Source organism: Ursus maritimus, unplaced genomic scaffold (assembly GCF_017311325.1).
Source record: "Ursus maritimus isolate PB19 unplaced genomic scaffold, ASM1731132v1 scaffold_21, whole genome shotgun sequence".
Taxonomy (NCBI): domain Eukaryota; kingdom Metazoa; phylum Chordata; class Mammalia; order Carnivora; family Ursidae; genus Ursus; species Ursus maritimus.
This window is the reverse complement of record NW_024424564.1, coordinates 40162551-40175001: the sequence shown is the minus strand read 5'-3', so window position 1 is coordinate 40175001 and position 12451 is coordinate 40162551. Positions and strand designations below refer to the sequence as shown.

The window sequence follows — 12451 nt, the reverse complement described above, 5'->3', positions numbered from 1 at the left end:
ATCAGACTTTTTCTCCTTCTGGCCCAATAAGAATAGATTTCTCTACCCTTCTATTAGCAAAGGAGGAACACAGGTCTTGTGAGGTTTAAAAAATATTTTGAGCGCTAGCAAACCCAGGAAAATGGGATGGAATAAGAAAACAGGAAAAAGGATCTTATCTCTCAGATATATTCTCATTTAGATCTAAAAAACCACACAGACACATAATAATAAAGATTCCTTGAGTTTATAAAGGACCAAAAAAAGATACACGTATAGCTTAGAGATGAACCTGAACTACACTCTTGTGGCTATATCCGAGGAGCTGGGCAGAAACCGTAAGGCAGTGATTCTCAACTTTCTTTCTTTTCCTCTACCATATGTGAGAGACAAAGTACTCTCCCATTAGTGTAACAGTAATTCAGTAAAGGAATGACAGTCAATGTGGGTGGGAAGGAGGAGTTTCTCTGAACCAACATTATAGCTCTGGGATAAACAGATGTGCTAAATTAAAGAATAAGAAATGAGAGAGAAGGTAGCATCCTAAGAAAGGTGACAGACAATAAGACTAAAGCTTGGGGCATACACACAGCAAAGAGCCCCAAGTCTTACCTTGTCAGCTACAGGACTATTACACCAGACTCTGCCCTAGCACAGCACTTCAAAAAGTTAAAAAGCAGAAACAAGGAACAGCAAAAGTGTAACTCTAAGGCAGGGAGAAAAAGGGAGATTCTTTTTGGAGAGGTAATAGAGGAGAAAGAACTCATGGGTTGATACCACACCATTCCCAGATGGTCATTAATTTGTGAAAGATATATATGAAGGATGTCTTTTAAAAACCTAAATGGCGAGGGGAGAAGTCTAGGGTCTGTTTCTGTTAATGGCAGAATAAATAATTTGGACCAGTCTTCCTACAAAAACCACTAGCAAATCTGGGCAAAACATTTTTTAAAATCTCTTAGAAGGCATCAAAGAACTACCACAAATGTAAGGAAACATAAGACCAAAATCTAGAAGACGGAAACCCAGAGAAGTGAGCCTGGCATATGTGGCTGCTTTCCCTTAAGAGGCAACTGCCCATTCTAAAAGCAAATAAAGACAGAAGCCAAACATTATCTTTCAACATCTCACAGAAAGGAAAGGGGGATAAAAATAGGAATTCATGGCCCATCAAAGAGGGATGGAGGTCCTGTAAACGTAGGCTCTGGATTGGGATCCTGAAAAACTACCTAAAAAGTAACGGTGAACTCAAAAAAACAGCCATCATAGGATTAGGTCCCACTTCAAATTATCTCCATCCATGACTGAGTTGAGGTGATCTAGGTTGCTAGTTGTCCTAGACTAGCTGTACATCAGAAACAAAGATTATTAAATCCTCTCTGGAGGAAAAAAACAATATCCATATCTTTCCATTATATCCACAGTTTTTCATATACAATCTGCCATACATTATAAAAAATGACCAGGCATACAAAGCAATAAGACATACCCAAAAACCAGAAAAACGATAACAGAAATATCCAGATAATGAAATTATTAGACAAGGGTTTCAAAATAATGATGCTGAATATGTTGAAGGAAATGAAACAGATTTATTCAGAAGAAGAACTGGAAACTATTTTTAAAAAAAGCTAAAAAGAAAAATTAAGAATTCAGTAGATACGTTTAACAGATTAGACATAGCTAAAAAGAAAATTAGAGACAGAGATAATAAAACAAACAGCACTTGCAGAGTTAATGGCTGAGAATTTTCCACGAATTCCAGAAGCTCTACAAATCCCAAGCAGCACTGACACAAAGAAAACTACACCTACACCCCTCAAAGTGATATTGCTAAAAACCAAAAAGTAAATCTTACAAGCAATTAGAGAAAGACTCACATTGAGAAAGCAACAAAACTGACAGCTGACTTCGCAACAAAAATAAAAGAAGCCAGAGGACAATAAAGGGGGGAGGAAGGTAAGGGATCCTGCCAACCCAGAATTCTACATGTAGCAAAACTGCCTTCAAAAATGAAGTTGAAATAAGACATATTCAGACAAATAAAATGGTGATAATTCATCAGAAAGACATTTTAAATGGAATACTAACAGGTATTCCACAAATAGAAGGATGGAGAGATGCAGGAAGGACAGAACAGATAAAATGTGGGTAAATCTAAAGGGACACTGACTATTAAAACAACAGCAGTAATACCACCTTGTGACATTTTATAGAATAAAAATAAACAATAGCAGCAGAGCTAAGAAGGGGATAAATAGAATTAAGTGGCTTAAGATCCTTACACTGTCTAGAAAGAGATAAAACTACTCATTTATTCTGGAGTTGAAGGTTAAATGATGCATCTTAAAATCTCTAAAGTAACTATTAAAAAAATGAAAGAATATAGAATTAAAAATCTAAGAGTGACAGAAATAAAATGAAACTAACTCAAAAGAGAGGAAGAAAGGAAAAGAAAAGGGACATAGAAAAAGTGAGACAAACAGAAAGCAATTAGTCAGGTGCTACTTTAAATCCAAATACATCAGCAATGATAGAAAAAATAATGAAAAGGGGTGCCTGGGTGACTCTGTTGGTTAAAGTTCCAACTCCCTCGGCTTCAGCTCAGGTCATGATCTCAGGGTTATGAGGCTGAGCCCCACACTGGGCTCCGCAGTCAGCACAGCCTGCTTGTTCCTCTCCCTCTGCTCCTCCCCCTACTCATGCACGCTATTTCTAAATAAATACATAAAATCTTAAGAAGTAATGAAAAAAACAAAGATTGTCAGACTGGAGAAAAAATTTATGCTGCTTCAGGAGACAGACATTAAATATAAGGAGCCAAACAGGCTGCAAGTAAAAGGATCAAAAAAGACATACCATGCAGACCTTAACTAAAAGAAAACTGATATATAGTTATGTTACTATCACACACACAAGACCTATGACAAAGAGCATTACTAGAGATAAGAGGGACATTTCATAATGATAAAAGGTTCAATTCACCAGGAAGATACAACAATTCTGAATGTTATGCACTCATTTGGTCTCAAAATATATTAAAAAAAAAAAAAAAACCCAACTGACATACAAATCCACAATGCCAGTGGATTCTAACCCAATTCCCTCAGTGACTGATACAACATGCAGAGAAAATCATTAACAAACATGACCTACTTGACATATACAGAACACTACAACCAACAAATGCAAATTACATATTCTTTTCAAGTGTACATAAAATGTTTACCAAAGTTGACCGTAGGCTGGGCCATAATGCCAATCTCAACAAATTTCAAAATACCAAAATTATCTTAGTATTTCTAGATAGCAATAATAAAAAAAATAACTAGTAAATCCTCATATCTTTAGAAATTAAAAAAATCTTTCAAAATAACCCACAGACTGAAAAAGAAATCACAATAAAATTTCTTAAATAATTTGAACTAAAGGATAATGGAAATGCAACATGTCAAAACTTATGGATACAACAAAAAAAGTCATGCCTTGAAGGGAATATAATTTCATATATTAGAATATCTAAATTAATAAATCACACAGATCCAAACAATCAAATCAATTTCAGTTTTTAAAAACAAAAACATATCCTATCCTTTCCAGTTTTTTCAAAGTGTAACTTCTATACATTGGATTAACAAAGAAATGACCCCCAAAATATTCTAAGTAAGAAGATGCAACTACCTGTATAAAAACATTACATCTATTGGTGAGGTCTTCAGCAAATTTATCCATTCTCTGCTCTTTAGATAAAATAGATTCCATTTTCATCATCCATGAGCTCACAAAGACGTAGTAAGACTGTACATCTCTAACAAAGGAAAATATTGCAGTTACTCAGCACAGGAAAGAAAATTTACTTCCATTTCTTTGAACTGGTTGGGATAAAATATTTCCCTGCAGCAGCAACCTTTCTGGTTTTCAAACTGTAGACATCCTACATACATATATAATTTACTCATTCAACAAATGTTCACAGAATGCCCATACAGGCTAGGCACTGTCTCTCAGTACTAAAAACAAAAATTAGCAGTAAACAAAATGGATAAAAATCCCTGCCACAATGAAGCTTACATTCTACAAAGGAGAGGTGCATAATAAAGAAATCAGTAATTAAAATCTGTAAGATGTTAGATGATATGTGCTATGGAAAAAATGCAGCAGGGAAAAGAGCCAGGGACTTGAGTGGCAGATAAGATTTTAAATACAGTGATCAAAGCAGGCTCATTGAAAAAGATGACTTTGAGCCAAGATCTGAAGATGAATGAGTAATCCATGTAAATATGGGAGAAGAGAATTCTAGGAAAGTAAATAACAAATGCAAACGCTCTAAAACAGAAAGCATGTCTGGCATGTTCAAGTAATAAAGAAGTCAGTTCGGCTGGAGGTCAGAGAGCAGGGATGAGAAAACAAAAGGAAATCAGAGAAGTAAAGGGGTTGGGGGGGGTGCAGTGTGGGAAACGTGGGGAGTAGAACAGGATTTGTGTAAGACCTTATAGGAGGATTTCAATGGAAAGCCACCAAAGGATTTGAGCAGAGTGACTTGATCTAACTTGAAGAGGATCAATATCATCTTGGCGGATATGTTGAAAATAAACTATGAAGGGGACAAGGTAATAGCAGGAAAACCACTTAGGGAGCTACTGTGATAATGCAGAAGAAAGGGGATAAAAACTTGAACCAGGGGGCGCCTGGGTGGCGCAGTCGTTAAGCGTCTGCCTTCGGCTCAGGGCGTGATCCCGGCGTTCTGGGATCGAGCCCCACATCAGGCTCCTCCGCTAGGAGCCTGCTTTTTCCTCTCCCACTCCCCCTGCTTGTGTTCCCTCTCTCGCTGGCTGTCTCTGTCAAATAAATAAAATAAAATCTTTAAAAAAAAAACAAAAAAACTTGAACCAGAATGGGAGACTGGAAGTGGTCAGAATCTGGATATAAAAGCTGCATTTACTGAAAGCTTACTATATGCCAGCCACTGTTCTAAGAACTTTACACAAAGTAACTCATTCAATCCTTATATTAACCTTATGAGGTAGGTATTATGATCTCCATTTTACAGAAGAGGAAACTGATACACAGAGAAGTTAAACAACATGCCCACGATCATACAACTAGTACACAGCTGAGCCAAGATATAAGCCCAAACCTAGAAAGCTTTCCCATCCAGGAAAGGCTAAATCGGTAACATAATTTTCCTATGCAGGCCAATTACAAACACTGAATCACTCTACCAATGCATCTGAAATTGCTCAAGATGGTAACTTTTAGCCCAGAAGCTGTTCAATATATACTTTTTTATTTTAAAGATTTAGTGTGAAAAAAATGGAACAATTCCCCTTCGTGGGATCTGACATTACCAGCTCTTTCTAAAAACCTACTTTAGGGGCGCCTGGGTGGCTTAGCTGGCTAAGTCACCGACTCTCGATTTCAGCTCAGGTCATGATCTCAGAGTCCTGGGATGGAGCCCTGCATCGGGCTCCATACTCAGTGGGGAGTCTTAAGGATTCTCTCTCCCGCTCCCCCTGCCCCTACCCACCCCTCAAGCTCACTCTCTCTCTCTAAATAAATCTTAAACAAACAAACAAAAAACCTCCTTCAGTCAGAGAAACATCCCATTATTGCCAGTCAGAATGAGCCAGAGAATAGCTCTCAGGGCAAGGGACTGAAGAGACTCATTTGATTGAGATCAGAATCCCACACTGAGGTACTGCCAGACTTACTGCCAAGCAGTCTGACAATCTCAAGAACTCAGCCTGAAGAGGGATTACACCAAAATTTTTAATGACTGTGTTATAAAGAAGTGAAACCCTAGCATCAAATCTCAGAAAAATTTCTGCTGAGCCAGAATTCCATTCAACAAATAACACCAACAGTTGTACTTTTTGGTGTTGCCTCGAATGGTGCTAACATTATTTGACTTGTGGATTATTCAACTTAAAAGTGTGGAACACAGATAAAGAGTAAGGTCAGAGGGCAATGCCTTCACTTTTGAGAAGGCTGTGATCAGTATTCAGCAGGGATAAAATATACAGGAGGGAAGAGAAAAGTCATAAGCAAGGACAGAAGGAAGAGGCCTAGATTATGGAGTGCTCCGTGACAGTAATCAATAACATTATGAAGAAGGCTAATAACACAGTCAAAGGCAGTCACTCAGTTTTAGATCAGACTATGCCAGAGGCTTGCCTGTTACTCCACCCATCACTCCTACATCCAGACACCAGATGATCTTCATGTCTTGCAAGTATGTAAAAATGAAACTGCTTCAAGCCTTAAAAAGCAAGTTAATTGACAAAGGGAGTCCAAAATAGCCAAAGATCTGTCATATGGTCAGATTTATTTCAAAGTACAAACAGGAAAAACACTAATGAGAAAAAATATCCTGTCCCAACATAAAACACGAAACAGGGTCAAAACTTGTATGACAACAGAGGTTTGAAATGAAGGTTCATACCTCTATCCTCTAAAGTCAGTATTCCCAGTGTTGAAAAGGTTGTGAATGAAAAGCAAAATGAAGCAACCTACAAACCTTGGACCCCAGTCAAGAACACAGCTGGGGCACTTGGCCAGCTAGAGTCTAGTGCCTAGTGTGGGGGCAGAGAAACTGTCCCCCAGTGCTTCCTTCTTACTTATATAATGAACTCTGGAACCTGACTAGGACAGCTATTAGTAACTTCCTCAACTTTTCCTAAAATAATTAGACAAAACTCATGCTGATCACACTGTTTCCCCTCTTCTGGGTTTCATTTCAGTAGAGTGAATTTTAGGTTTCTTTGGGAGAACTGCAAGGAGAATGAAAAGGACACTTTCAGCACCTTGGGGCTCTATGGTGACTATGTATCTCTGCAATCAAATAATTTAGGAACATAAAATGTTATCGTGGGGGGGAGGAATTGAAAGTCGACTTATTCAGTCTTCCACCTGATAAGCCTCCCTTCCTACAGCATCCTGGACTACTAGTCATCTGCAGTCTACCTACACAGCTCTGGGGAAAGAGCACATTAGCTCTCAGAGCAGCCTACAGGCCCCTGCTGCAGGTGCTCCACAGTAGGACGGGGACAGGTCTGCATGTCTTCTCTGACACAGGCTTAACTGTGTGACCTGGCAAAGTACATTTCTCTAAGCCTCACTTTCCTTATCTAAAAATGGGATAAAAATAGTACTACAGAGTAGCGGTTAACAGCTCATGCTCTAGAGTTAGGACCATCCAGCTCTGCCACCTACTAGTTGCTTAAATTTGGGCAAGTTTAATCTACTTCACTTTTCTCACCTATAAAATGGCCATAACAACAGCATCTACCTCATAGGATTCTCTGATGATTAATAGAGATGATACATGTGAAGTTTCCGGAATAGTTTAGTTATTGGCTTACAGAAAGGACCAGGTTAATATTAGTTGTGACCTTTATTATTTTCCACATGAGAAGACTGTTACAGGCTTTGTGTATGATAAAGTGTTTAAAGCCTTTAGCATAATGCCTGCTACAAAGAGCTCAGTAATGTTGGTGATTATTATTATCTCTTATTTTCATCTTTTGGTTCTAGATCAATCTTCTGGAGCCAAGAGATCAAATCTGTTCCCTCTCCTACCTGAATGCCCCTCAAATATTTAAGGAGCTCACCATATCATTCCTCAGATTTCTCTTTTAAAGGCCAAACTATACAGAGATTCTTCAAAGGGCATGGTTGTCAGGTCTTCTGACATATCCTGATCAGCTGCTGCACTTTGTGTCCCTCTTAAAATGTGACACCACCAAATACCGACTATGATCTGACCAATAAAAATTCAACAAAACCACCAACTCACATGGTGTAGATACTATAACTACCAATTTCCATAACCCAGGTATAGTTATTAATGTAATCCAAGTCTGTATTGGCATTTTTAGCAACTACATCACGCTGTTAAAGAATATTAAGCTTCTGATCATCAAAATATCCATCTTTTAATTACTGGTACTAAACCTGATCCCTGTCTCTCCACCTTATTGAATTTCCTTAAATCCAAACTATGTCTTTTTCCCTTCTCAGTTCTGTTTTTAAATGTATGAGAGAGCTCTGAAATCTCTGCTGTGACTAATCCTGCCTGAACTGCGTAACTGTCATCTTTCACTGATTTAATCACAGGACTTGGGAGTACTAAAAGATGTTTCAGGGGACCTCCTCTATTCCAGACATACTCCTTCTTCCCCTACTCTGCAGTAGTGGCCCAATTTCCCCTTGATGGTCAAGATCAAAAGGAAGTGGATAAATTCCCCTATTATCTTTTAACCACATCACAGATAAAAACTGTGTCCGGCACAGGGCCAGTGGCACAGTCCTGTGTCACTTCACCTAAAATCTTCATCCAGCTCAACATGTGATTTTGGTGGTATACTCAAGAATGTGCAGTAAATTTAAATGTTGAATCTAGGTGATGAGAACATGGGGGGCCATTATACTATTTTCTCTATTTTGTGTATATTTGAAAGTTTGCATAGTAAGACTTAAAATATAAGGATGTAAATATCAGAAGAAACTAAAGTTAAAAGTGTTCTTTTAGGGAACAGGACTCAGGTACAGGGGGAAAGCGGGCTGGGGACAATTATTTTTCCCTTTAAACTTTAGTACTTTTTAAATATGTACATATATTATTTTTATAAAAATAAAAATTTAAAAAAAAGGAGTGCATCAAATTAAAATCAACTCCTCTAAAAACCATCACTGAATCTTGGACACACAATATTTTTAATGTCATCAAATGACATCTACTGCAGGAACTTCACTTTACACAAAAAATATTTAATGTATCTAATAAAAAGTTATGTGTGTATGCACATATGTGTGCAAATACATGTATATACGGGTACATATGTACACACACATACATATCCATAAAGTATAATTTTCCTACATCTTTAACAGATTTTAAACCTAAATCATGTAAAACAAAACAAAACAACTCCTAAAAAATAAGTCTCCTAGAGACTGTCCAACTTTTTTTCTGGTAATAAATATGTTTGTTCTTATAATCAAATGTCCTCCACATATTTGGAGTCAATATAAGATCCAAGAATATAAATTAAGTATTTTCATTATGAGTACTTATAAAACCTACTTGGTAAGTGATTGAGCTTTCTGCTGTAGGAAAGTATCTCTGTGTATTTTAATGGCTTGAAGACTTTTTTTGTCTAGAAGTTTGGCAGCTGCTGGTATTTTCTGGATCAAAAAATTATCAGGAAACCAAATAATATTAGCAGTTAGAGTGATGGCTGGTACCTGAAATAGTAAACGTAAGGAAGGGAAATTAATAAACGCAACCTAAACAATAAGCTATTTAATAGTTCTACAATATGCAATGGAAGACAACTTATAATCAGATTATGAAACAAATTATATTACTGTGGCACAATGAAGGCATTCCAATATCCGATGTGAAGCATGAGAATAATTTTATTCTGCCTAAATATTAAATACACACACACACTCTTACAGATTTTCAGATAAAAATATGCAAAAAGCAAGCAGAAACTTGAATCTTCAGGACTTTTACTTTTATTCTACATTAGTGAAAAAATAAAAGACCCAAGAGAGCTGGGTACTCACAGTCACGTATCACTTGCTTCTACACACAAACTAAACTTTCAATTTTGAAATCAGAGGTCACATCACGGAAATAGCAAAGATGTAAAATCAATTTCAATTTTTTTCTACTTCAATAATGAGAAGGAATGGCAAGAAGAGGAGAACAGAAGAAAAAGAACAGAAAAAAGTAGTAACAATAAGAGGAAGTTAATTTACAGGAAAAAATCTGGAAAAACCTCCACAAACAGGTATTTATATGATATGGAATTATGCAGTACTTCCATTTCCTATATCACTTATTTCTGGAATGCCTGGTTTTTAATTTTTGTTTTTATTTTTTTTAATTTAATTTTTTTAAGATTTTATTTATTTATTTGACAGAGACAGCCAGCGAGAGAGGGAACACAAGCAGGGGGAGTGGGAGAGGAAGAAGCAGGCTCCTAGCGGAGGAGCCTGATGTGGGGCTTGATCCCAGAACGCTGGGATCACGCCCTGAGCCGAAGGCAGACGCTTAACGACTGTGCCACCCAGGCGCCCCTGAATGCTTGGTTTTTAAAAATGAATACTACGATATTACTTTTATAATCACTACAAAATATTAAATATCCAATTTTATCCAAAATCTTTTTCATCTATTCAAATGAAAAAAATAAAAAGTTCCAAGTTCTTACCTTCTTACAAATGTCCAATAAAGACTTATAAAACTTTTTATCAATAGTTCGAAAAATTTGAAAATGCAGTACAAAAAGTCCACAAATTCCAACATACTTGTCTCTCTGGTCAATTTCAGAAGGTTCTCCTTATAAAACAATAACATGAGAGAAAATTGGAACAAATACACTTAAGTTCTATGTTCAAGGAAATGCAAACTTCAGCAACAAAATTTAAAAATGCATTTTACGTTACCAAGTTTGGCTTCTACGTTTGCAAAAATTGAGCGAATACTATGTGCAAATTCTTCTGCAAAAGTGCTATTTTTTGACACAGATACTCCTCCATTGAGAGAATCAAACTGCTGTTCTATACAGGCCTAAACAGGAAACATTTAAAGAGAAATTTAGACTCTGAATAATAAACCATTAAACAGATTTAAATATAGTGTGTGTGATAAACTTCTACATTCATCATTTTAATTTTACTAACAATGAGGCTCAAGTTTTTACCTTAATGTCATCTAATATCTAAATCCTTTTGAATGGAAAATATGTATGTACATACGTATTTAAGTACCAGTCAGTGCAAGAAAACTGAACCACAAATCCATAATTCTTTTTTTTTAAAGATTGTATTTATTTATTCATTTGAGAGAGAGAGAGAGCACATGAGCAGGGTGGGGTGGGGGGAGAGGGAGAAGCAGACTCTCTGTTGAGCAGAGAGCCCGACTCGGGACTCAATCCCAGGACCCGGAGACCATGACCTGAGCCAAAGGCAAGCGGCTTAACTATCTGAGTCACCCAGGCACCCCACAAATCCATAATTCTACATGAAGAGATACAGACAGGGATATTCAACAATGTAAGACATATCCAATGAAGCAGTGGAAAACATGTTTTATTATTTTACTTTGCACTTTTAAGGGCAAATTTTTTCTGATTACAATTACTTTCCTAGCACTTTATTACAGCATGTATAGAAATGTCTCCTGGGGCGCCTGGGTGGGTTAAGCGTCTGCCTTCGGCTCAGGGCGTGATCCCAGCGTTATGGGATCGAGCCCCACATCAGGCTCTTCCGCTATGAGCCTGCTTCTTCCTCTCCCACTCCCCCTGCTTGTGTTCCCTCTCTCGCTGGCTGTCTCTATCTCTGTCAAATAAATAAATAAAATCTTTAAAAAAAAAAAAAAAGAAAAAAGAAATGTCTCCTGGAGGGGCACCTGGGTGGCTCAGTCAGTTAAGCATCTGACTTGGGCTCAGGTCATGATCTCAGGGTCCTGGGATAGAGCCCCCATGTCAGACTGCACACTCAGTGGGGAGTCTGCTTGTCCCTCTCCCTCTGCCCCTCCTGACTCGTGCTCTCGCAGTATAATAAATAAATAAAATCTTTAAAAAAAAAGTCTCCTGGAAAAAGAATCAATGACAAAAAATGACCTTCTGAATCTAATACACTAGCCATTAAATTGATATAAGAGTTGGATCGATCTGTAAAAATTGTGATCCTGAGCATAATATATAGACTTGTCAAATCACTATGTTGTACAGCTGAAGCTAACATAACACTACGTGTCAACTATACATCAATCTAAAAAAAAAACTGTGATTATGTAAAAATGTTAAAAATAACCCTGAAGAGGATTTTAAATAGAAATATATTGCAATTTCCGACAAATACTACCCAAAGCAGGGCTAGCCAATAGAACTTTCTGTGATCATAGAAATGTTCTACATTTGTGCTGTCTGATATGATAGCCAGCCACAAACTGTGGCTATTTTTTCCCCAGCTTTATTAAGATATGATTGATATATAACATATATAAGTTTGAGGTATATGGTGCAATGAGTAGATTAGATACAGCTAGTAAGCACTTGAAAGTGGGGAAAGTGGAATTTTATTTTCTTTCATTTTAATTAATTTAAGCTTTTAAAAAGCTACTAAATGGTAGGAAGCTACCTGGACTGCACAAACCCAAATTATATTCCTTGAGCATAGGAAGAATTAAACGGACTTTTAAAAGGTTACAGTATAACAAACCCAAATCTAGAGGTTAACAACAAACATTAACACAACTGCTTAGATCTTAAACCTTGAATAGTTTTATCCTTTTACATAATTTAAAAAAGAAACCTTCAACCCAAATACAACTAGTACTATTAATTTTGTTTGCCACTAGGTACTAAAATACTTATATTTTAGTACACTAACAATGTTTTAAGCCAAAGCACTTTTAAAAAAAACATATTTCAACAGTATGCTATGAAAGTGTCCT

The 12451-nt window shown here is 36.9% G+C and overlaps 1 protein-coding gene across 3 annotated transcripts in view; it reads right to left on the bottom strand.

Moving 5' to 3' along the window:
• WASHC4 (WASH complex subunit 4) overlaps positions 1–12451 on the bottom strand; it is a 58074-nt gene that overhangs the window by 32623 nt on the left and 13000 nt on the right. For all 3 annotated transcript variants that reach the window (XM_040637410.1, XM_040637411.1, XM_040637412.1), the window contains exons 11-14: positions 10438–10561; positions 10203–10330; positions 9065–9225; positions 3661–3787 (exon numbers count right to left, since the gene is read on the bottom strand). In XM_040637410.1, the coding sequence (XP_040493344.1) occupies positions 3661–3787; positions 9065–9225; positions 10203–10330; positions 10438–10561 (540 nt within the window). The remainder of the gene's footprint in view (positions 1–3660; positions 3788–9064; positions 9226–10202; positions 10331–10437; positions 10562–12451) is intronic.